The 25446-nt window shown below is 41.8% G+C and overlaps 1 protein-coding gene across 9 annotated transcripts in view; it reads right to left on the minus strand.

Moving 5' to 3' along the window:
- Positions 1–15222, minus strand: part of COP1 (COP1 E3 ubiquitin ligase) — a 259333-nt gene extending 244111 nt beyond the window's left edge. For 5 of the 9 annotated variants that reach the window (XR_009254574.1, XM_058702415.1, XM_058702419.1 and 2 more), the window contains exon 1: positions 14507–15215. Coding sequence is in view for 7 of the 9 variants with exons in the window: in XM_058702415.1 (XP_058558398.1) it covers positions 14507–14907 (401 nt within the window). In the remaining 2 variants the exon portion in view is untranslated. Of the gene's footprint in view, positions 1–14506 lie in introns of all 9 variants that reach the window. The other 4 variants (XR_009254573.1, XM_058702418.1, XM_058702414.1 and 1 more) reach the window with 3 other exon arrangements.
- Between the last annotated feature and the right edge of the window lie 10224 nt (positions 15223–25446).

Genomic DNA, 25446 nt, shown 5'->3' on the forward strand with positions numbered 1-25446 from the left:
AGCCTCAGCAACTTCTTACTCAACACATCTCCGGAGGCAAGGGAAACAAAAGCAAAAATGAACTATTGGGACCTCATCAAAATAAAAACCTTCCGCACAGCGAAGGAAACCATCAGCAAAACTTAAAGGCAATCGACAGAACGGGAGAAGATATTTGCAAATGACATATCAGATAAAGAGTATCCAAAATCTATAGAAAATTTATCAAACTCAACACCCAAAAAACAGATAATCCAGTGAAGAAATGGGCAAAAGACATGAATAGATACTTCTCCAGAGAAGACATCCAGATGGCCAACCGACACATGAAAAAATGCTCAACTTCACTCATCATCAGCAAAATACAAATCAAACCACAATGAGATACCACCTCACACCTGTCAGGATGGCTAACATTAACAACTCAGGCAACAACAGATATCGGTGAGGATATGGAAAAAGAGGATCTCTTTTGCACTGCTGGTGGGAATGCAAACTGGTGCAGCCACTCTGGAAAACAGTGTGGAGGTTCCTCAAAAAATTAAAAATATAACTACCCTACGACCTAGCAACTGCACTACTAGGCATTTATCCATGGGATACAGGTGTGCTGTTTCGAAGGGACACATGCACCCCTAATGTTTATAGCAGCACTATCAACAATAGCCAAACTATGTAAAAAGTCCAAATGTCCATCAGTGGATGAATGGATAAAGACGATGTGGTATAGGGGTGCCTGGGTGGCTCAGTCGGTTGAGCATCCGACTTCGGCTCAGGTCATGATCTCATGGTCTGTGGGTTCAAGCCCTGTGTCGGGCTCTGTGCTGACAACTCAGAGCCTGGAGCCTGCTTCAGATTCTGTGTCTCCCTCTCTCTCTGCCCCTGCACCGCTCATGCTCTGTCTCTCTCTCTGTCAAAAATAAATAAACATTAAAAAAAAAAAGAAGAAAGGGCGCCTGGGTGGCTCAGTTGGTTGAGCGTCCGACTTCGGCTCAGGTCATGATCTCACAGCTTGTGGGTTCAAGCCCCGCGTCAGGCTCTGTGCTGACTGCTCAGAGCCTGGAGCCTGTTTCAGATTCTGTGTCTCCCTCTCTCTCTGACCCTCCCCCATTCATGCTCTGTCTCTCTCTGTCTCAAAAATAAATAAACGTTAAAAAAATTTTTTTTTAAAAAAGAAGAAGAAGGGGCGCCTGGGTGGCGCAGTCGGTTAAGCGTCCGACTTCAGCCAGGTCACGATCTCGCGGTCCGTGAGTTCGAGCCCCGCGTCAGGCTCTGAGCTGATGGCTCAGAGCCTGGAGCCTGTTTCCGATTCTGTGTCTCCCTCTCTCTCTGCCCCTCCCCCGTTCATGCTCTGTCTCTCTCTGTCCCAAAAATAAATAAAAAACGTTGAAAAAAAAAAAAATTTAAAAAAAGAAGAAGAAGAAGTGGTATATATATACGATGGGAGTATTACACGGCAATCAAAAAGAATGAAATCTTGCCATTTGCAACTATGTGGAAGGAACTAGAGGGTATTATGCTAACCGAAATTAGAGAAAAACAAGTATCATATGACTTAACTCATATGAGGACTTTACAACACAAAACAGATGAACATAAGGGAAGGGAAGCAAAAATAATATGAAAACAGGGAGGGGGACAAAACAGAAGAGACTCATAAATATGGAGAACAAACTGAGGGTTGCTGGAGGGGTTGTGGGGGGGGGGATGGGCTAAACGGGTAAGGGGCATTAAGGAATCTACTCCTGAAATCATTGTTGCACTATATGCTAACTAATTTGGATTATGTAAATTTTTTTTTAATTTTAAGAAAAAAAAAGAAAGAAAGAACAGACAGCCCTTTGATCATACATTGGTGAACTGTACCAAACACGTAAGGAAGAAACATACCAATTCCATACAAACTCTTTCAGAAAACAGAAGAGATGACATTTAGGGTGGCTAGCTGGCTCAGTAGGTTAAGCATCTCTTAGTTTTGGCTCACATCATGGTTTGTGAGATCAAGCCCCGGAGTCCAGCACTGTGCTGACATCACGGAACCTGCTTGGGATTCTCTCTCACTTCTCTCTCTCTGCCCCTCCCCTGATTTCTCTATCCCTCTCAAAATAAACATTTAGGAAAAGAAAAAGAAAGAAGAGATAACATTTCTCATCTCCTTTTAGAAGGGCTTTACTACACTGTGTGATGGGCTGAAATCTGTATGTTGAAATCCTAGCCCCCCAGTACCTCCAAATGCGACTGTATTTAGAGACTGAGCATCAAGGAGACAATTAAGGTTAAATGAAATCATATATTAGGCCCTAATCCAATGAATGATGTCCTTTTAAGAGATCAGAGACGGGGCACCTGGGTGGCTCAGTCAGTTAAGCATCCAACTTCAGCTCTTAGGCCCATGGGTTTGGCCCATGTCAGCTCTGTGCTGACAGTGTAGAGCCTAGAGCCTGCTTCAGATTCTGTGTCTCCCTCTCTCTCTCTGCCCCTCCCCTGCTCACACTCTGTCTCTCTGTCTCCAAAATAAATAAGCATTAAAAAAAAAAAGTAGGGGCACCTGGGTGGCTCAGTCGGTTAAGCATCCGACTTCGGCTCAGGTCATGATCTCACAGTCCATGGGTTTGAGCCCCGCATCGGGCTCTGTGCTGACGGCTCAGAGCCTGGAGCCTGCTTCAGATTCTGTGTCTCCCTCTCTCTCTTCCCCTCCCCTGCTCATGCTCTGTCTCACAAATAAATAAAAACATTAAAAAAAAAATTAAAGGGTGCCTGGGTGGCTCAGTCGGTTAAGTGTCCAATTTCAGCTCAAGTAATGATCTCACATCATGGTTCATGGGTTCAAGCCCCACAGCAGGCTCTGGGCTGACAGCACAGAGCCTATTTGGGATTCTCAATCTCCCTCTGTCTCTGCCCCTCCCCCACTGGCACTTTCTCTCTCTCTCTCAAAATAAATAAATTTTAAAGAATTTAAAAGAATCAAAATCCTAAAAAAGAATTAGAAGAAATTAGAGGGATGCCTGGGTGCCTCAGTTGCAGTCAGTTGAGCATCTGACTTTTTGGCTCAGGTCACAATCTCATGGTTCATGGTTTTGAGCCCCACATGGTTTTGAGCTCCAGGCTCTGTGCTGGCAGTGCAAAGCCTGCTTAGGATTCTCTTTCTCTGCCCCTCCCCTACTCCCTCTCACTCTCAAAATAAATAAAACTTAAAAAAAAAAAAAATTTAAAAAAAGAAAGAAGAAGAGATTAGAATACAAACAACAGAGATCATGAGGTAACCATGTGAAGACAGAGCAAGAAGGTAGCCATCTGGAAGACAAGGAGAGAGGTCTAAGAAGAACCCAAACCTACCAATACCTTGTCCTTGGATTCCTAGCCTCAAACTGTATGAAAATAAACTGCTGTTATTTAAGCTACCCAGTCTGTCCATTATGTTACAGCAAACCTAGCAAATACACCTGGTATCAAAACCAAACCGTGTGTGTGTGTGTGTGTGTGTGTGTGTGTGTGTGTGTTTACAAGAACACCATAGACCAGTATCACTCATGAAAATTCAAAAAAAAAAAAAATCCCTTTAAAAAATTAGTAAGTGGGGTATGCAAATTGGGAAAAAAAAGTAACACTGTCTTGGGGCGCCTGGGTGGCTCAGTCGGTTAAGCGGCCGACTTCAGCTCAGGTCACGATCTCGCGGTCTGTGAGTTTGAGCCCCGCGTCGGGCTCTGGGCTGATGGCTCAGAGCCTGGAGCCTGCTTCCGATTCTGTGTCTCCCTCTCTCTCTGCCCCTCCCCCGTTCATGCTCTGTCTCTCTCTGTCTCAAAAATAAATAAAACGTTAAAAAAAAAATTTTTTTTTAAAGTAACACTGTCTTGATTTGCATGTGACACAATTGTCTTCTCAGAAACCCCATAGGTTCTACCTAAAAAACAACTGTTAAAGGAAGTAAATTTAGCAATCACAAGATACAATGGCAACACACAAAAATAAATTTTATTGGGGTGCCTAGGTGGTTCAGTCAGTTGAGCATCCAACTATTGATTTTGGCTGAGGATCTCACGGTTCGTGAGATCGAGCTCCATGTCTGGCTCTGCACTAACAGCACAGAGCCCACTTGGGATTCTCTCTCTCCCTCTCTCTCTGCCCCTCTCATGCTCTCTCTCAAAAATAAATAAAATAAATTTTATTTCTATACATTAGCAACAATTAGAAGTTGAAATTAAAATAATATTTACAGCATCATTAAAAACATGAAATACTTAGGGCTAAGTTTAATAAAATACGTTTAAGTTCCAAACACTTAAAACTACAAAATTATAAAACACTACTGAAAAAAATTAAAGACCTAAATAATTGAAGAAATACACGATGTTCATAGTTCAATGATTCAAAATCATTAAAATGTCATTATCTTTCCAAATTGAGTCATAGATTTAAAGTAACCCAAATCATGGGGGCACGTGGTTAGCTTAGTCAATTGAGAGTCTGACTTGGGCTCAGGTCATGATCTCATGTCTTGTGAGTTCCAGCCCCAGGTCAGGCTCTGTGCTGACAGCTTGGAGCCTGGAGCTTGCTTCAGATTCTGTGTTTCCCTCCTTCTCTGCCCCTTACCCTCTCTCTCAAAAATAAATAACCATTAAAAAAAAATTAAAGTAACCCAAATTAAAATCCTAGCATGCTTTTTTGATGAAATTGGTAAACTAATTCTAAAATCCAGGTGGAAATGCAAAGGACCTACATAACCAAAATGAGATACAGGAACAAATTTATACTGTCTGATTTCAAGATTTACTAAAATGATATAGTAATCAAGATGGTGGTATAGGCATAAGGATAAATATATAGATCAGTGGAACAAAGACTCCAGAAATAAACTCATACACATGGTTAATTAATTTTTTAAATTTTTTTTAATGTTTTATTTATTTTTGAGACAGTGAGAGACAGAGCATGAACAGGGGAGGGTCAGAGAGAGGGAGACACATAATCTGAAACAGGCTCCAGGCTCTGAGCTGTCAGCACAGAGCCCGACGTGGGGCTCAAACTCAGGGACCGAGAGATCATGACCTGAGCCGAAGGTGGCCGCTTAACCTACTGAGCCACCCAGGCACCCCGGTTAATTAATTTTTAAGAAAGCTTCCAAGAAATTCAATGAACAAAAATGGCCTTTTCAACAAATGGGTGCCATAATAACTGGATACCCACAGTAGAGAGGAAAAATCTTCAACCCTTACCACACACAGTATATAAAAACTAACATGAAATGATCATTTATCTAACCAGGAGAAAACCATAAAGTATCTAGAAGAAATATTTAAGAAAACCTTTGAATTTCACGTTAGACAACAATTTTTTGGATGGAACACAAAAGTCATAACCCATAAGAGAAACAAGTGATACACTGGACTTAAAATTTTAAACTTTTGCACTTCAAAGACATCAGTAAAAATATAAATAGGTAAGCAACAGACTGGGAGAAAACATCACAATATGTTGGAATGATGAAAGACAACTCAAGATAAATGAGAAAAGAGAGCAGAAGAATAGAACACGTTATAAAAAATATGCAGGGGTGCCTGGATGGCTCAGTCTGTTGAGCATCCATCCGACTTCAGCTCAGGAGATGATCTAGTGGTTCACGAGTTCAAGCCCCACATCAGGCTTTGTGCTGACAGTTCAGAGCCTGGAGCTTGCTTCGGACTCTGCGTCTCCCTCTCTCTCTGCCCCTCCCAGACTCGCATTCTTTCTCTCTCTCTCTCTCAAAATAAATAAAACATTTAAAAATTTTATGAAAGATATGCAAATGAAAATAAGCACATGAAAATATGCTCAGTGTCATCAGTCATTAAGACAATGCAAATTAGGATAATGAAATCCTACCACACACCCACTAGAACAACCAAAATTGTAAAGACTTTGAAAAAACATTGAAAGACCAAATGCCGGCAAGAACATGAACTGGAACTCTTCTACTTTGCTGACAGAAATGAAAAATGATACAACCGCTTTTAAAAACAGTTTTGCAGGGGCGCCCAGGTGGCTCAGTCAGTTGAGCATCTGACTTCCACTCAGGTCATAATCTCATGGTTTGTGAGTTCAAGCCCCATGTCGGGCTCACTGCTGTCAGTTGGAGCCCGTTTTGGATCCTCAGTCCCACTCTCTCTCTGCCCCTCCCCCACTCACTTTCTCTCTCAAAAATAAATGAACATTAAAAAAAATTAAAAACAGTTTTGTCGTATATTATAAAGTTAAATATGCACTTGGCCATACAACCCAACAATAATACACTCCTAGATATTTACCCAAGAGATATGAAGGTATGTCCACATGAATACCTGAACATGAATTTTTACAACTTTCTTTACGATTACCAAAAACTAGAAACAAAAAAAATCAAATCTCTTTAAACTGATTATATATACATATCGTGTTATATATCCATATAACAGAATACTACTTAGCAATTAAAAGAAAATATTAGTGACATACTCAACATTAAATCTCAAAAACATTATGCCAAATAAAAAAAGAGTCAGACACAGGGGTGCCCGGGTGGCTCAGTTGGTTGAGAATCTCACTTCAGCTCAGGTCATGATCTCACAGTTCCTGAGTTCGAGCCCCACATCAGGCTAGGCTCTCTGGTGTCAGCACAGAGCCCGCTTCAGATCCTCTGCCCCCCTCTCTTTCTGCCCCCTCCCAAAAAAAAAAAAAAAAACATTAAAAAAAAAGGTCAGACACAAAAGACTGCATATTGAAAAACTCCCTTAATACAAAATCCTAGGAAAGGCAAAACTATAGTGCTAGAAAAATCACTGGTTGCCCGGTGTTGAAGTGGGGGGAACAGATACGTGCAAAGTGCTGGCACAAGCGAACTTTCCAGTGTAATAAAAATGTTCTAGATCTCGATTAAGGTGGTGATAATACAGACGTGTTCACTTATCAAAACTCACTGAACTACACAACTAAAACTAGTGATTTCTACTGTATACAAATATACCTTAATAAAGCTGATTTTAAACAAAATCTCCAGGGGTACCTAGATGGCTCAGTCGGTTAAGCATCCGACTTTGGCTCAGGTCATGATCTTGCAGTTCGGTGAGTTTGAGCCCCACACTGGGCTCTCTGCTGACAGCCCAGAGCCTGGAGCCTGCTTCATATTCTGTGTCTTCCCCTCTGCCCCTCCCCCGCTCACTTTCTCACATTCTATTCTGTCTCTGTCTCTCAAAAATAAATAAGCATTAAAAAAAAAAATTTAAACAAAAACCCCCAGCCTCTGAATTTAAGGCAAAGTAATACAGTGGTTAACGTGAGCTCTGAACCAAAATGTCTGGATATAAATACGGATACCACCACTATTAACTGTATGAACTGCAACAAATTACATAACCTCTCTATCATTTCCTCATCTATAAAATGGAAATTATGGAAGTATCCGCATCGAACAATTATCATGAAGACTGCATAGGTAATGTTAAACCATTAGAACAGTGCCTTGCAGGGGCCCCTGGATGGCTCTGTCGGTTAAGCATCCGACTTCTGGGCTCAGGTTCAAGCCCAGAGTCAGGCTCTGTGTTGACAGTGGAGCCCGCAGTCCACTTGAAGCTCTGTCTCCCCTCTCTATGGCCCCCTCTCAAAAATAAATAAACATTAAAAAGAAGAAGAAGAAGAAGAAGAAGAAGAAGAAGAAGAAGAAGAAGAAGAAGAAGAAAGAAAGAAAGAAAGAAAGAAAGAAAGAAAGAAAGAAAGAAAGAAAGAAAGAAAGAAAGAACGAACAGTGCCTTGCAAATAACAACGGCCTATCCTAGAGCATGTATTTTATCAGGAGTACGTATACCAAGCCAATGGTTAGTACATCACATTCACTTTAGGGTGGACTTGGCATTTATTAACTTTGAATTTAAAGTATCTAAAGGAGTCCCAAAAATAGTTATCTGTAATTTTTACTTAACCAACTTTGTCTCAATGCCTCCATTAAACCCAAAATGCCGATATGTGAAGTAACACTAAAGCCACGGAATTCCAATACAAGAGACTACTTGGGCTTGGGGTCATGTGTTCCAGCTCTGAATTTGGTGAAGGACAGCACCCACCCCAAACCGCACAGACTAGGAAGAGAGAAAGATGGGCTTCCACAGGTTAATACCAGAATTTAAGTGAACAGAAATCAGACCACCTATTATACAACCCTACTCTCTACATAGAAACAGAGACAAAAACAGTTCATGAAACTTAATTATGAAAAATGAAAGAATTAACTTGTATGAAGAGAAAACAATTTACTCTCAATGAAATATTAGTTGAGATGGTAGGAACCTATACATCTAGAATGTGGCACATACATGTATGAAGAGAGACGGCAAAGAACAAGTAAAGTGAAGGGCACAGATGGGCAAACACCACATACAAAAACAAGTCAAGAATTTAAGAAGCATTTTATTTTGTATAATACAAATTTTAACAGGAAAGAGAAGACTAATTCCACTGTTAAACTTTTTCTCCCAAGCTATAGCAGCTTTGAGGAAAAGGACTGCAAGCTAAAGTAAGTATTCAAAACAGAAAGAAAACCCCAGTAACAATATATACATTTAAGGAGAAAAAATGAGCAACAAGGTTTAAGGCTACAGTTACTTTAATCAATAACAATTTTTAGGGGCTCCTGGTTGGTTCAGTAGTTAGAGCATGTGACTCTTGACCTCCGGGTTGTGGATTCCAACCCCACATCAGGTGTCGAGATTACTTACAAAAATAAAATCTTTTAAAAAAAATAAAAAACATGTTTTAGAATATGATCAAATAAGTAATGTTGGTTTATAATCAGAAAAGGCTTTGGGGTGCCCGGGTGGCTCAGTCGATTAAGCATCCAACTCTGTGTTTCATCTCAGGTCATGATTTCATGGTTCCTGGGTTCGAGCCCTGCCCTGGGCTCCATGCTGACAGCTCAGAACCTGCTTAGCATGGTCTCTTAACCTCCCCAGGGCACTTGCGCACACGCGCTCTCTCGCTCTCTCTCTCTCTCTCTCTAAAATTAACTTAAAAAAAAGATTTGTAAAAGGAAAAGGTAGCTATTAACACATTTAGTAATGAACTGCATCAGTACTTTCCTTTCAATTTATAGACCAGAATTCAAGTTGATAGTCTTTCATACGCTATTTCATAATCTTCTCTTTCGTTTGCTCTACCACTTCATTCACCTAAGTCTTCTGCTGACAATGAGGCAGACAACCCGCCATCTGACAGCCAGAAAGAGCATCATGAACTGCTATGATTTAATATCATTTTCTGCAGAGCATCTTTCGCCATCATTGTCACCCAAATGGTACATGCATTATAACGCAAGAGATTCATCAAGCTTCAGTTTTGCAGATTCAAGCAAGTTCTTGCCTGATGTTACTACAATAACATAATGAATTCTACAGTTTATTTCAGTAGCTGAATACACTTTAACAGCTCTTGAAAATACATTTAGTCCTATTTAGAAGCTCACGAGGCTTTCAATAGGCCACCTAAATTTTTCATTTACTTTTCAGTTGCAAGAGGAATCATACACCATAATTCAGGAACTTTCAAATATTTTTCACCCTGATACCCAGTAAAACATACACTGCACATACACTGTATGTAAGTATGTAACCAAAAGTTCAAAGTTGTCTGTACCATGACAAGTTATATGATTTCTATTTTATTTCACTTATTGATAGCCAGAAAAACACAATAGCAAGAATGATCAATAGGTTTCATCTTTAGCGCTAAATGTGATTAGTAGGTAATGGCTTCCTAGAGTGCTATGTTGAGGACTCCGACATACATGTGAATTCAAAAGAATGACGTCTGCCATGGTACTAAGAAGAAGCAACGATGTCAGGATATGAAACTATAATTATATGACTAAAAGTCTCTCTCTCTGCATTAAATCATGAGCTCCTTCAGGACAGTCTATTATTAACAGCATGACACAAGAGAGGCAGTCACATATTTATTAAAGAGTAGATCTATTCAATGTAGATCCTACCTATTTTGTATTAGGCAGCTGATCAGAATTAACCTTTCCACAAGGGGCTTACTATCTACTTGAAAATACTTATTTCTGGGGTGCCTGGGTGGCTCCATCGGTTAAGCATCCGACTTCCACCTAGGTCATGATCTTGCCATTCCTGAGTTCAAGCCTGGTGTCAGGCTCTGTACTGACAGCTTCAAGCCTGGAGCCTGTTTCAGATTCTCTCTCTCTCTTTCTCTCTCTCTCTCTCTCTCTCTCTTTCTGCCCCTACCTCACTCAGTCTCTCACTCTCTCTCTCTCTCAAAAATAAACATTAAAAAAAGAAAAAAGAAAATATTTATTTCTGCCTCAACTTAGAGAATAACTGAGACTTACAGAGGTAGAAAAAGGAATTTAGGTAGTTGGAAAAGCTAATGCAGAGGCAATAGTAATGTGATAGGTGATAGAAGAAAGAAGTCATCTTAGATTCATCAATTTAGTTAAATGGCTCGTGTAAGAAAAATTAGAAAAATCAAAATAACAAAGACTTCCTTTGAATGTTAAAGATTTACCCAACTTCAGCTAAATATTACCCTCTCCTATACTACAGATTCTCCAACTACAACACACTATTAGAATTATCTTCAACTTGGGGCACCTAGGTGGCTCAGTTGGTTAAGTGTCTGACTCTTGATTTCCGCTTAGGTCATGATCTCATGGTTTTTGAGCTTGAGCCCAGCATCAGGCTCTGCATGGTACCAGTGCAGAGCCGGCTTGAAATTCTCTCTCCCTCTCTCTCTGCCCCTACCCCACTTGTGCTCTTTAATCTTACAATAAATAAATAAATAACTTAAAAAAAAATTCTCTACAACTTAATACTTTCAATCCTTTGTATGAAAAAAATATTTACATGAAAACCATAAATTCCTAAAATGTTCATCAATTGTGCAATTAAATATAAACTTACTTTCAAATATGATAGAAGTCAAGAGAATCCAATGTGTGTTACTGAAAATTAGGCATTTGATTTTAAATCAACTGTTCTCAAAAAAGGGGAAAGATAGGTCATTATCACCTAGGTAGCTTTTGCAAATTACATTACCACTCAAGCCTCCAATTCTAGTATGTCCTCTTGGGACGTGGGCAGGAGGAGAGAGTGGTCAGGGATAAACAATATATCTCCTGTGATTATGAAACAGCTGTTTCCCTCCAACCTACCACATTTAAGAACCAGGAGGCTAGGGGTGCCTGGCTGGCTCAATTGGTGGAGTATGCAACTCTTAATCTCGGGATTGTAAATTCAAACCCCGAGTTGGGTGCAGAGATTTCCTTAAAAATAAAATCTTAAAAAAAAAGGGGGGGGGGGGGGGAGGGAGTAGCATAGGCTAAAAAATACAAATAAAGCACTAAATTGAGAACTGGGAGATCTGAGTTCTCATTTTACCCATAGCTGACCAATCTGAAACAAAATTACTTCTCTGTGCCTCAACGGGAATACAATTATATTAGTATTATAGCAAAACTGGAAGTTATCTATAACTTCACAGAATTGTTTTAAGGATAAAATGAAATGTGAAGTATAAACATAGGTTTCAAAATCTGATGAATAGGGAATTATCACCATTATTCAAGCTTTAGCTTCATTTAAATGGAAAAGCATAAAGTAATTTCAGTTGGTTCCGTTTGACCTTGAGGCATATAAAACAGGAACAACCCCACCCAAAGCCAATTAGAAACGAAAAAGATTCCTTGGCCCCCGCCTAATCCTAATCCCTTTCTTCTCCCCCAAAAGGCTGGCCAAACCAAATCTAGCTTGAGAATTGGGAAGATAGATTCCTAATAATGAATTCTTCTTCTGAATATTCAACCTCACCAAAAAAGAAATAACGGACTAATGAGATTCTTAGAAAGTGAAATATTCACAATTTTTTAAAATGTTTAATTTATTTTTAAGACAGAGAGAGACACAGCATGAGTGGGGATGGGGCAGAGAGAGAGGGAGACACAGACAGAATCCGAAGCAGGCTCCGAGCTGTCAGCACAGAGCCCAACGCGGGGCTCGAACTCACAAACCGTTAGACCATGACCTGAGCCAAAGTCGGACACCCAACTGACTGAGCCACCCAAGCGCCCCAGAAATACTCACAATTTTTAACTTTCACTGGGCACTTCCAGGTTAGGACTTGGGAAAATAGACTGAAATTGTTAAAAAGTAGATGACAGACTAACAAAAATTTTAATAATCTTACTTCCCCAAAACCCTGCAAAGAAAAAAAAAAAATCAATGCCAGCTGTTCATACTACTCTATGGCTCTCCAACTCCCTACAAAATGGCCAATAGTAAGTACAATGCAACCCATGTGGTGCCTCGCAGACATTGTGTGCCAAATAAGTATCTTGAATGAATGATGGATTCCTTTATTTCTCACATATTCTATGTGAATGCTATATGAATGCTGATATATTTGTTTTCTTTCAGCCTTCTGAAAATTAAAATGCCAATGATGGCTAAAAGGACAAATCTGAAAATGCTCATTTTGCTTCATTAGCTTATACTTCATCATATGGCACTCTCAACTGGATACAAACACCTCTTAGACCCAATCACAAACTGGTTATTTACAAATAACAGTCAGAATTACAGCCAAGTTTCATTGAAAAATGAATGAATTCTGAATCCAGAATAATTTAAGAACAAAGCAAAAATACGAATGAAGAGGGGCGCCTGGGTGGCTCAGTCGGTTAAGCGGCCGACTTCGGCTCAGGTCATGATCTCGCGGTCCGTGAGTTCAAGCCCTGCTTCGGGCTCTGTGCTGACAGCCCAGAGCCTGGAGCCTGTTTCAGATTCTGTGTCTCCCTCTCTCTGACCCTCCCCTATTAATGCTCTGTCTCTCTCTGTCTCAAAAACAAAATAAATGTTAAAAAAAAATTAAAAAAAAATACGAATGAAGATATTTCTTCATTCTTCGGGGTGCCTGGGCGGGTCAGTCGGTTAAGCATCCGAATTCGGCCAAGGTCACAATCTCACTGTTCGTGAGTTCAAGCCCATCATCCGGCTCTCTGCTGTCGGCACGGGACCCACTCCGGATCCACTGTCCCCTCTCTCTCTCTGCCCTCCCCCACTTGCACTGAGTCTCTCTCAAAATAAATAAGCAAATTTTTAAAAGAAGAAAGAAAGGGGTGTCTGGGTGGCTCAGTCAGTTAAAAAGCTGACTCTTGGTATCAGCTCAGGGCATGATCTCACTGTTCATGAGTTCAAGCCCCACACAGGGCTCTGTGCTGACAGCGAGGAGCCTGCTTGGAACTCTCTCTCTCTCTCTCTCTCTCTCTCTCTCTACCCTCCCCTCCCCTCCCCTCTCCCCTGTCCCTCCCTTCCTCCCTCTCTCTCTCAGAATAAATAAAATTTTTAAAGAAAATACATTGGAAAAAAAGAAAAAAAAAGAACTACACCTAAGTCTAATCAATGTATTTCCTACAGTTCCAACTTCTAGCCCTATCTTATTTAATGACAACAATTCACATCATCCTCAACCCTGAAGTAAATCAACTTCCCCTACAATGACAGTGCAGGCCAACTTCCCACATCACTAATACACGAAGTCTATCAACAATTTCCTCCAGAGGAAAAGCATAAAATCCTGCCAGTTCTCACTTAGCTAAAAGCAATTCTTTTCTCATAATCCTACCATTTGGATTGGGTTCTGGATACCAAACCCAATGAAAATCCCAAAACGCTTTCAGTAAAACAATCAACTCCATCTCTCGCTTAATAAGGATAACCCATCTATGTCAAGTATCAAAACTGAATGCTACTGTGTGTCATTCAAGATGCCAACTACGATGCCAAAATGTGTAATACCTGGCGTTTCTCAAAACAGAAGTCCCAGTACACTATAGTGTTATACAAATCTAATACAGCTACATCTGACACATGGATAATATTTAATAGATGTGATTCCCTTTTTCAAGACATTCAGTGACAAGTGGAATTTTTTGTGAACAGACTTTATGACCACAGTAGCCTTAACTGCAGATTTAAAAGTGGCCTACCCTTTGAAGTGGGAGGATACACACGCACAGGAGAGATATTTACATGAAATACTACTTCTCCTTAAAATACTCATAACCCATGTCTAGAGCACCATCTACCATACTTTCAATAAGCAAATTTTGACCAACTCCGCCATGGGAAGCTTAATCCTCTCCCTTTCCGAGTTTAATTCACTCCAACAAGCAAAACGGACCGACAGGGTGTCTAACTCGCCAGACAGCCATAAAATCCAAGTCCCAACTTTCTCCTTTTACGCACAACCATTTATTTGACCTTCCTTCTCGCCCCCTCTTATTTATTCCCTCAACTCCCCTCACTTCCTCCCCTCCAGCACCGTCCTCTATATTACCCGTACCCTCCCAGCCCCGGACTACCAAGCTTTCTTCCCCCCATCAAACACCAGCCTCAATGTCTGCAGGCACCGCCAAGGCACCAACCGGACCACCCTCCCACCGGACCCCACCAGCCCAAACAAGAGAAACTCCGCATCCAGCGAAAGGGAGGGCAATGCTCTTCAAACTCACCACACGAAGTCGTTGCTTTTGTCCTCGTAGGAGTTGATGAGCCCGTTGCACAGCGGGGGAAGCAGAGGTCGCTTCCTGCTGCCGCTGCCGAGGCTGGAGCTGCTCCCTCCTACGCCGGCGCTGGGCCTGGCCGCGCAGCTGAGCCGAGACTGGCCGGCGGACACCGCCCCGCCGCCGCTGCCGGACACGGCGGCCGCCACCAGCACAGGCCGCGCCGGGCCCCCGAGGCCGCCCGAGCCCGCGGCCTGGGCCGCCCCGCCGGACGCCGCCGCCGCGGCCGCCGCGGAAGGGGGCGACGGGGAAGAGGACAAGGACGAGGAGGCGGAAGTCACCGAGGAGGCCGCCGAGGAGCCAGGGCTGGTCCCGGCGGAGCCCGACCCGGCCTGGCGGCTCCCAGACATCGTGACTCCCCCCACCTCCGGCCGGGCGCTCAGAGGAGAGGGACCGCGACCCGCCGCCGCCTCCCTCCGCTCAGCCTCAGTGCATCCTGAGGCCGCGCGCCGCGCCGGGAGGTGGGGCTGAGGAACAATAAAGTTGGCTTTTTCAAGGCTGGCACCCGGCAGCGTCCGACGGGAGGGGGCGGAGGAACCTAAAAGCGGAGGAGAAACCACTACCGCTGTCGAGACCGCCGCCGCCGCCGCCGCCACCACCGCGGGCCCCGCAGCAGCCAACCCGGGCGCGCCGAAGGCCGGCCGTGCGCGCACACGAGAGGCGGAAGGGGCGGGAGCGGCGGCGGAGACGACTCCGCGGACCGCTCGGACGCGCGCAGCGCGCTCCCGGCGGCGGTCTAGCAAAGCCGGTCGGGCTCCTTGGCAGCTATTGCAGCTCGTGACGAATGGAGGGCAGGCTGTCCTAAAGGCTGAAAGGACTGCGGAGAGAGGAATGAATGGTAGGGTGGCCAAATGGTTTGGAAGCGAGGGGGAGAGAGAAGTGCGCTCGAAGCTACTGCGCAGGCGCTCTGGTCGCCGACCCTCTTGGTGGCCCGGGGGTCTCTGCTGCACACTCGGAACGGCGCCGGCGCGGAGTCGCTGCACCACGCCTGTTGGGGGAGAGCCGCATTCCTGAACCTGAAGAGGGAGCGGTCGCTGTGGCCGTCGCCCGAGAGGCGGGCGGTGTGACCCAGTGGCGAGGGCCCGGCAGGTGCTTCCGAGTCGCGGTTTGAAGGCTCTGTAGACTGACTGGGACGCAAGGAAAAAACCCAGAAGCCCTGAGCTGTTGAAAAGAGCACTGGACTGAGAGTCAAGGAGTCCGGGTTCTGCTGTTAAACTATTTCACAGTATCGTGAGGAATAAAGTAACATGAAGTCAGTGAACCGTGCTTTGTAAATTGCAAACGTTGTGGCAAATATTACCAATTTTATTCGACAATGCTTGTATTTTGAAAAATTATTTACCAAATTAAGCATAACAATAATGGGAAAACATTTAATCTGAACACAGCTCAGTTAAGAACCTCCATTTAATGTGGATCTAATATAATTATCACAAAACAAAGAAACCTGGCAGTTAATAACACGAAAAAATGTGCGATTTCTGGTAGCTTTTTGGAATATCGAAAATTAATTACAGATTTTCATTTGCTATTTTGAGAACCCCAAGATTCTGAGGCATGCAAATTAGAAACAACTGGGTGATTTTCAGTATCCTTTCCAACTCTGTCATCCTTTGCTTCTTAGAGGGAAAGATCCCAGATATAATTCTGTCCTGTGTACTGAAGACCATAGGGGCTGCTGGGGCCTTTCCCTAGGTACCTTTAACCATGCTGAAGGGGCAGAACTAAAGAAGGGCCTAGATGAAAGCCCAGCAACAAGACCTAGCCATTCATCCCAGCAGTGTTCCATCATAAGGCTGTCATCCTCCTCAGCTCTGCCATGGCTGCTTACATCCTGTTCCTAGCTCAGAATAATGATACGCGAATGAACTTACCAGATTTCCAAGAACCACCCTCCTTGTATTAACAAATGCATTACCCAACCCCTTGTTTAACTTGGCTTTCCAAACCCAACTGAAAGGTGAAGACTTACTCCTTAGCAAAGATATTTACACCCTCATCTGTGCTCCTAGGATGTTTGTTTGCACTTATAATATTGTATTTTAGCGGTTTATATAGGATTCTTCTCTACTAGATTATCAGCTTCAGCTTTGTATCCCCAGCATGTAACATACTTGGCCCACGGTAGGTGCTTATTAAATATTTCTTAGGGTAGCTCAGTTGGTTGAGCATCCAACTCGATTTCGGCTCAAGTCACCTCACAGTTGGTGAGATGGACCCCCAACTCCGGGTCTTTACTGACAGAGCCGACATTGCTTGGGATTCTGTTTTCCTCTCTCTCTCTCTCTCTCTCTCTCTGCCCCTCCCCCACAAGCACGCTCTGTCTGAAAATGTTTATTAACATTTAAAAAGAAAATTTTTTTATTTTTTTAATGTTTATTTTTGACAGAGAGACAGAGCATTCGTGGGGGAGGGGCAGAGAGAGAGGGAGACACAGAATCGGAAGCAGGCTCCAGGCTCTGAGCTGTCAACACAGAGCCCAATGCCGGGCTTGAACTCACAGACTGTGGGGGCACCTGGGTGGGTGGCTCAGTCCGTTAAGCGTCCGACTTCAGCTCAGGTCACGATCTCGCGCTCCAGTGGTTGAGCTCCGCGTCAGGCTCTGGGCTGATGGCTCAGAGCCTGGGGGGCCTGCTTCCGATTTCTGTGTCTCCCTCTCCCTCTGCCCCTCCCCCATTCATGCTCTGTCTCTCTTTGTCTCAAAAATAAATAAACTTAAAAAAAAAAAAAAAAAAGAACTCACAGACTTGAGATCATGACCTGAGCCGAAGTCAGATGCTCAACCGACTGAGCCACCCAGGCGCCCCAAAATATTTCTTGACTAACAAATAAGTAAAGCAGTTGATCTCATTTTTAGTTTAATTATTTGCTTAAAGTGTGCTTTAGTTTTTCCAACTAAATTGTAAGCTCCATTAAAGAAAGGACTGTATTGGTTCTTACAAATGAGTGCATAAAAGAAGAATGTAAAGAATCTGATGAATATTTGTTGAATATTTTCTATACATTGGCCTGGACTAGGCAAGGAAGAGATAAAGAAGCATATAAAACATTGTCCCTGCATTCAGGAAGCTTAAGGAATAATTGAAGAATTAGAAAAATACATAAAAAGATAAGTAATGTTGGAGGGGAGGGTCTGGGAGAGTTGGGGCTGGGGGAGGATAAGTAATGTTACCAAAGAGCACATACTAAATGCTCAATGAGTAAAGCAGAGAATAACAGTTTGAGCAGAAACAAACGTAAATGCTAAGGGCCAGCCATGTTGGGGGGTGGGGCTGATAGGCCTTTAAGAGAAAAGTGTGACTTGCTCAGTCAGAAAGTGTAAAGTCATGAGCCCAGAAAATAAATAAGTAAAACTGCTTACATCAAATTCAGACATCTATTTCATTGGGGGGAGTGATTATTCAGAAGTTCATCTGAGGCCCACTTTGGAAAATAACCTATAAGCACTCGGAAACAATGAAAGCATTACAAGGAGGTAAAATATATTCAAGGTGTTGCTTTGAAGATTAAGTTTTCAGCACATTAATCTTTCAGAAGAGGTGGGAGATTAGGAGCAAAGAAACTAATTAGGAAAAAATGATGGCGTCCAAACATAAGTGATGAGATTGTAGATTAAGGTGCTGACAAGGAAAATAAGGGAGTATTCTGAGAAAAAAAAAAAAGAAAAAGAAAAACTGTAGGATTAAGTTACTCTCTGTAAAAGAATCTTTAGATACCTGAGGGCATAACCCATGGTCTTGTTCATCACTGTCTTTTCCAGTGCTTGGCACAAAGGCCAATAAATTGATTAAGTAAAAAAATTATGGAATACAAAGAGGAATGACTCCAAAGATGTGTCCAGGGATAATAACATGATGACAGCATCAGAGATGGCCAGTGAATGCTTTAGTTTGTGTTGAGGAAGTAAGACGAAAATATATTCAAGTAAGCATATCCAGGCAGTGACCAAAAATTCAGGTGAAGGCACGGGAGAAAGTTTAGGGCATGAAAACTAAAAATTGCAGGTTCCTGAGGTTCTGACTGTAGGTCTGGGGTAAGGTCTATGAATATGCATTATTACCAGCACCCCGGTAAACCGAATCCCTTGAGAAACACTGTGATTGATATTGTAGGGAATGTAAGAAGTATGTAAAATGGTTTCTTCCTTCCAGGTAGCTTACTTACTGAGAGAACAAAAGTGGTATGACCCCAACTGAGAAGTCTCCTAGGAAGAAATCATCTGTGCTTAGTATTACCTCTTTGGAACCTAGCTTCAGTAAAATCTAAATGTGCAAAAGGAAGCTGAGGGGAGAGAGGATGTCGTGCAATAGAATTTCCCTTTTATATCAGTTAAATGTATGCAGACTATTCTGAAAGTACACAGTCCTTAGTAGTTTCCACTGGCAAGTTGTTCTGGAAAAGCAGAAGAGAAAAGAGGAAGCATGGCAAAACACACACACACACACACACACACACACACACACACACGGAAGTCAGACAACTCAGGAAAAGAAACAAATAGAAGACAAAAAAATATATGATAAATGAAAGTAAATGTAAAATAAAACCTAAGCGCTTAATAATTGAAAGAATTCCGTCGTGTTGTTAAATATTAATATTAATATTGTCAAAAATGACAAGACAAAATCCAAAGTCTTTTATGAAAATACTGTTACTGAAGTAAAATCTAATGGAGTTTCGATGGAATGGAATTACCAAGAAGATTGAACTTCCCAGACACATTTGTAAAGTGACTTATACAAATATGATAGGGAAATAGGCAGCTGGTTTCTACCTCCAGCTTGTCCTACCCTTTGGTAACCAATTTCTCAAAAAGATCCTTTCTAAAAAGCTTTACCTGCCTGAGTCACCTGAAGACTTTCCTACTTGTTAGCCCTATTTGCTGTCCAACCAAATCTCTGAATAATAGCGTCCTGTTAAGTTTTTTTTTTTTAATTTAATGGTGTTACCCTGTTTTAAAAAAAATGTGAAATGAACACGGTATTAAAAAGCTAAAGTTGGGGCACCTGGGTGGCTCAGTCGGTTGAGTGTCCGACTTTGGCTCAGGTCATGATCTCACAGTTTGTGAGTTCGAGCCCTGCATCGGGCTCTGTGCTGACAGCTCGGAGCCTGGAGCCTGCTTCAGATCCTGTGTCTCCCTCTCTGACTGCTCCTCCCCCTCTCACGCTCTGTCTCTCTCTCCTTCAAAAATAAATAAACATAAAAAAAAATAAAAATAAATTAAAAAAATAAAAAGCTAAAGTTGGTGGGGAAGGAGAAAATATATTTTTTTTGTCAGTGTGAATGGACAGGAAAGAAATAGAAAAGTTCCTGTAATACAATAGTATAATAATGCATCTGGAAGAAAATAATCTACAAGCTACTGGTAAAATGAAAAGCTCCAACTTATACATTAAAAACCAGAGGTAGACGGTTACCTATAGAGAACTGTAATTTCTCAAGAGTTACTGTTTGCAGACAATCTCCTTTCTAAAAATGTCTATCACACTGATCTCATTGCTAGAATTGCATTGTTAGCTTTTATTCTCTTCTCCCAGTGTTCCTATGTAAAATTACAAGCACTGTTCAAAGAAGGTAAATGAATAGTGCTAATACCTTGGTAAGTCAGTCATCGTATTAAAAGAAGTTAATTTCCTTTATTAAGGCACTCCTTTGGCAAGCTACTGCTGGCAATTTTAGTCAAAGCAGTTGTAAAATAGGCCAATCAGACATACTGTAACAATGAAAGATTGTAGGTGGAGCTGTGAATGTAAATGCAAGTTACCAAATAGGTTTAGTCAATTTCAAAAAAAAATGCCAAGACTGGGAGAAAACAACATTGACTAGAAAAACATTTGCTCATTCTGTATATAGCAATATGTACATATTTTATGAATATGTGGGCAGGTTTAGATGCACTTGAATGTAATAAACCAAAACAAACTGATGTCTAATGAATTCAAAGGAAAACAAGTGGTGTCATCATTAGGTGGAGCCCAAGTAATAAAGGATAAAAGAAAAAAAAAAAAAAAAACCTCCTGTTGAAAATGGAAACACATAACCTCGCAAATCTTTTGCTCCATGGATTTGACCACCCATGCGTGTGATGTGGCATAACTAAACAATCTGGGAAAGTGTATATAGCTAGAATCAAGAAATGTTTAAAACAGTAACCTGTTCACTGTAATTTGCAACAAAACTCCTTCCTAGTGTGTGATATTTCTTCCTGCCTAGTGCCCCGGGAAATTCCGCTGTAATAGCGGGTGAGTCATACCATGCGTGACTCCTCCTGCAATGCTCACTCCTATCAGCCACTAAATTCTGTTAAGAAACTGGGAGTGCTAAAGAAGCACTGAAGTGTGAACTTATGTAAACAACCTACAATGAAGAGTGAATAGTATTTGGTTATAATATAATTATAATTGGATTTATATCAGGTTGCAAGAGAAGTTACTTTGGGAAGCCTATTAACCCTTGAAGGTGATGTCAAATAAAACAAGGATTCCTTTTTTTTTTTTTTTTTTGACAGAGAGAGAGCTAGGAAAGAGAGAGCGAGTGAGGAAGGCGCAGAAAGAGGGGAAGCACGGAGAGAGAGAGAATCCCAGGCAGGCTCCTTGCTGTCAGCGCAGAGCCCAGTTTGGGGCTCTATCTCACAAACCATGAGATCGTGACCTGGGCCGAAATCAAGAGTCAGGCGCTTAACCAACTGAGCCACCCAGGCGCCCCAACAAGGATTACTTCTGACATGTTTCCTCTTTTTTTTTTTTTTTAATGTTTATTTATTTTTATTTGAGAGAGAGAGAGAGAGAGCGTGCCTGCGTGCAAGTTGGGGAGGGGCAGAGAGAGAGGGAGACAATCCAAAGCAGGCTCCAAGCTCTGAGCTGTCAGAGCTCTCATTACAAACCTTGAGATCATGACCTGAGCTGAATGAAGTCAGAGGCTTAACTGACTGAGCCACCCAGGCGCCCCTGACATTTCCTCCTCTTATTTCCTGAGTCCGTATGGTAATTCTTATCTTTTCAATTCGATTTACTCAGATAACAAAGGGTATTTCTTTTCTCACCCTGTTGAGCCCTCCCACACACAGCCTCAGGCATCTACCATCACACCAGTTCATAAACTGCATTTGCACTTATCAATTTATTGTGAGATAGTAGAAATTCACCTTCAGTTGGGAAAAATTAAGTCAGCAGTAAAGCTGCTGGCCCAAATCCTGGCACCCCACCCTATGTTCAAAAATCGAGGGTTGCTGAATCTGGGTGATCTCTGACAATGGTTCAACTGATATAAGAGCATATATTAGTTTTGAGTCATTAAACCAAAGTCCTAAGTAAAAACTACACCATTCTTCCTCCTTCCTTCACTGTATGCTACTACATCATTCTCAAATACTTGGTTTGTACCAAGATGTAACCGATATTGATAACATGTCTGAAGACATTATAAGCTGAATCCCATACTAAAAATCAAATTCAGTCTTGGTATCTGCTGCAGTGTCAGTAGAAGTGTATTACTTTTCCCTTGCTGCCATAACAAATTACCACAAGTTCAGCGGCTCAAAACAACAGAATTTAGGCTTGCCGATTTCACTGCCAAGTCTCACAAGACTGAAATCAAGCAGAGCCGTTTTCCTTTCTGGAGGCTCTGGGGGATAATCTGCGTCTAGGCTCCTTCGAGTTGTTGGCAGAATTGAATTTTATGTGGTCATAAGACTGTTTCCTTCCTGGCTGTCAGCTCAGAGCTATTCTCAGCTTCCATTCACCTGCATTCCTTGGCACATGGCCCCTTACCTTTCTTAACAGCAACAGTGGATCAAGTCCTTCTCACGCTGTATCTCTCTGACTCTTCTGCCTTCCTCCTCCGCATTTTAAGGGCTTATGTGATTAACTGGACCAACCCAAATAATCCAGGATAATCTCTCTAAAAGTCAGCAAATTCCACCTGCAAAATCTCAATGCCTTGTAACATAACATTGACCCAGTTCCAGGGATTAGGGCATGGACCTCTTTGGCAGGGCTTTAATCTGCCTACTATATGCAGTATAGACTACATATTGCTCAATGAATACTTCTTGGTTGATTAGGCAACATGAAGTACTACATGGCTTATCTACACAGGTAAGAATTTGCTTCTTCCAAAGAACCACTTTATAAGATAATGATTCCTTTGAATGTTCTCTTTAGAGAAACAGAATACTGAGAAAATCTGTTCCTCTTCTTGTGTGAATCATCTCAGCTTCTGACATTAAGTGGACCAGTTGCCTTCATTTAGTACACTTATTAAATATTGATTAACTTAACATATCAATACAAATTTATACTGACTGATAAATTTAAGTACCCACTCTAGACATCATTACTGAACATTTCTTTGTATATCATGGCAGAACAATGCACCTGCTTCCTTGATAGGAATTTTTTTCCATGATTTTTTTTTTTTTTTGAATTGTGTCCTTTCCATGGCTGTGTCAGGTTACCTTTTCTTTTTTTATTTTTTTTATTTTTATTTTTTTTTTTCAATGTTTTTTATTTATTTTTGGGACAGAGAGACACAGAGCATGAACAGGGGAGGGGCAGAGAGAGAGGGAGACACAGAATTGGAAACAGGCTCCAGGCTCCGAGCTGTCAGCACAGAGCCCGACGCGGGGCTCGAACTCACAGATGTGAGATCGTGACCTGGCTGAAGTCGGCCACTCAACCGACTGCGCCACCCAGGCGCCCCTCTTTTTTTATTTTTTTTAACGTTTTATTTACTTTTGAGACAGGGAGAGACAGAGCATGAACAGGGGAGGGTCAGAGAAAGAGGGAGACACAGAATCCGAAACAGGCTCCAGGCTCTGAGCTGTCAGCACAGAGCCCGACGCGGGGCTCGAACTCACGGACCGCGAGATCATGACCTGAGCCGAAGTCAGACGCCCAACCGACTGAGCCACCCGGGCGCCCCTCCATGATTTTTTTTATACTTAGAGCATATTTATATTGCAAGAGATTCTTTCACCTGAGAAGTGAGACAGAAAAATCCGGGGAGCTTTGAAATTTGGTTTGTTGAGCCAGCATGTCATTTATTCCTCCTATTCTACTCTACAAATGAATACAGAAGTAGAATTTACGACTAAAATGAAAACCTTGTGATTGCTACTTCAAGATGGCAGACTGAGATCACACATTTACCTCTTCTCTTTCTGAAAATGCCTTGAAAAGGAAATGAATGAGATCTCTAAAGGAATAAATTCTTAACAGCACCATAAAACAGAATGGAAGACCAATAGTGAACAAGAAAATTGGGGGAGTTTCTCAAATATATATGTATATTTGTATCTATATGTACATAAGTGTATACTGTATATAGCAGATGGTAATTAACTAATATATGCAGTTATACTATGATAGGATATATATATATATATATATATAATATAGATTTTATGATATATGTGTATATCATAATAGACCAATGAAGAATCTAGAGTAGACAAGGTCATTTCCAAAGTATATTCAGGCTAAAGTTACTGGAGAGCAACAAAGCCTTTTTTTCCCAATAGAGCCTCAAGCATGATGAAGCCTTCTAGCACTAGTTATGATAATTAATTAAAAGACTACCTGTGGAACAGTTGGTCTAAGTACATACAGATGGTACAGTAAAACTACAAATGGCTCATTAAATCAGTTATGTTTCCTTTGGTTGTTCCCTCCTCTCCTACTTGAATAACTATGATAATTCTAGAACTAATACATGCCAGTGGCAGGTGGGCACCGACCCCCCCCCCACTTGAACATGTATGCATTTATCAGATCAAAACCAGGACCTCTGTGGTTAAGCCCTCCCCCATTCAGCTATACCTAAAAAGGCTAGCAGTGATAAGATTTGTCTCTAAGCTAAAGACCAGGAAAATCTCTCAAAGAAAGTGAATCCTCTAGATAAGCAGGCTCTTATTATAGGTAAAGCATACCGTTGAGAGAAAGGCTGAATAAACCCTTAGATAACATGGACTCACATAATGGACAGGGGAGTAGTGGAAAGAAGGAGGAAGATGGAAATTCAGCCTTTGCCCAGTACCCTCAAGAATGAAGCCCTCCTTCCTCCAGCACTTGTGGAAGTGCCCGGCTTTACATGCTTCCTTCCACATCCATACACCCTGAGGAGATAGCTTATTGCTAAGTGACAGAAGCCAGTCTGAAAGGCTATATACTGTATAATGCTAACAATATGACATTTGGGAAAAAGCAAAATGTAGAGACAGTAAACATATCAGTGATTTCCAGGAATTCAGGGAAGAGGGAAGGAGGGATAAATAGGTGAAGCATAGGGGACTTCCAGGCCAGTGCAACTACTCCAAGTGATACTATAATGGTTGACACAGAGCATTATACCTATATCAAAACCCACAGAACTGTACAACACTAAGATTGAGCCCTAATGTAAACTATAGGCTTTAGTTAATAATAGTGTGTTAATATTCCATTCATTCATTATAACAAATGTACTACACTAATGCGGTATGTTAATAATAGGAGAAACTGTTGGTGGGGGTGGAGGGGGGGAGATAGGGAAGTTCTATGTCCTTTCTGCTCTTTGTGTCTTTAAATCTAAAACTGCTCTAAATAATGAAGCCTATCAATTAAAAAAAAAAAAATACAGGCTCTTGGATGGTTCCGTTGGTTAAGCATCTGACTTCGGCTCAGGTCATGATCTCACAGTTGGTGAGATCGAGTCCCTCTGTGTTGACAGCTCAGAGCCTGGAGCCTGCTTTGGATTCTGTGTCTCCCCCTCTCTTTGCTCCTCCCCTGCTTGGGCCCTGTCTATCTCTTTCAAAAAACAATAAACATTAAAAAAATAAAGATAAAAATAGGGGCGCCTGGGTGGTTCAGTCAGTTAAGTGTCTGAATTCAGCTCAGGTCGTGATCTCACAG

Source organism: Neofelis nebulosa, chromosome 15 (assembly GCF_028018385.1).
Source record: "Neofelis nebulosa isolate mNeoNeb1 chromosome 15, mNeoNeb1.pri, whole genome shotgun sequence".
Classification (NCBI taxonomy): domain Eukaryota; kingdom Metazoa; phylum Chordata; class Mammalia; order Carnivora; family Felidae; genus Neofelis; species Neofelis nebulosa.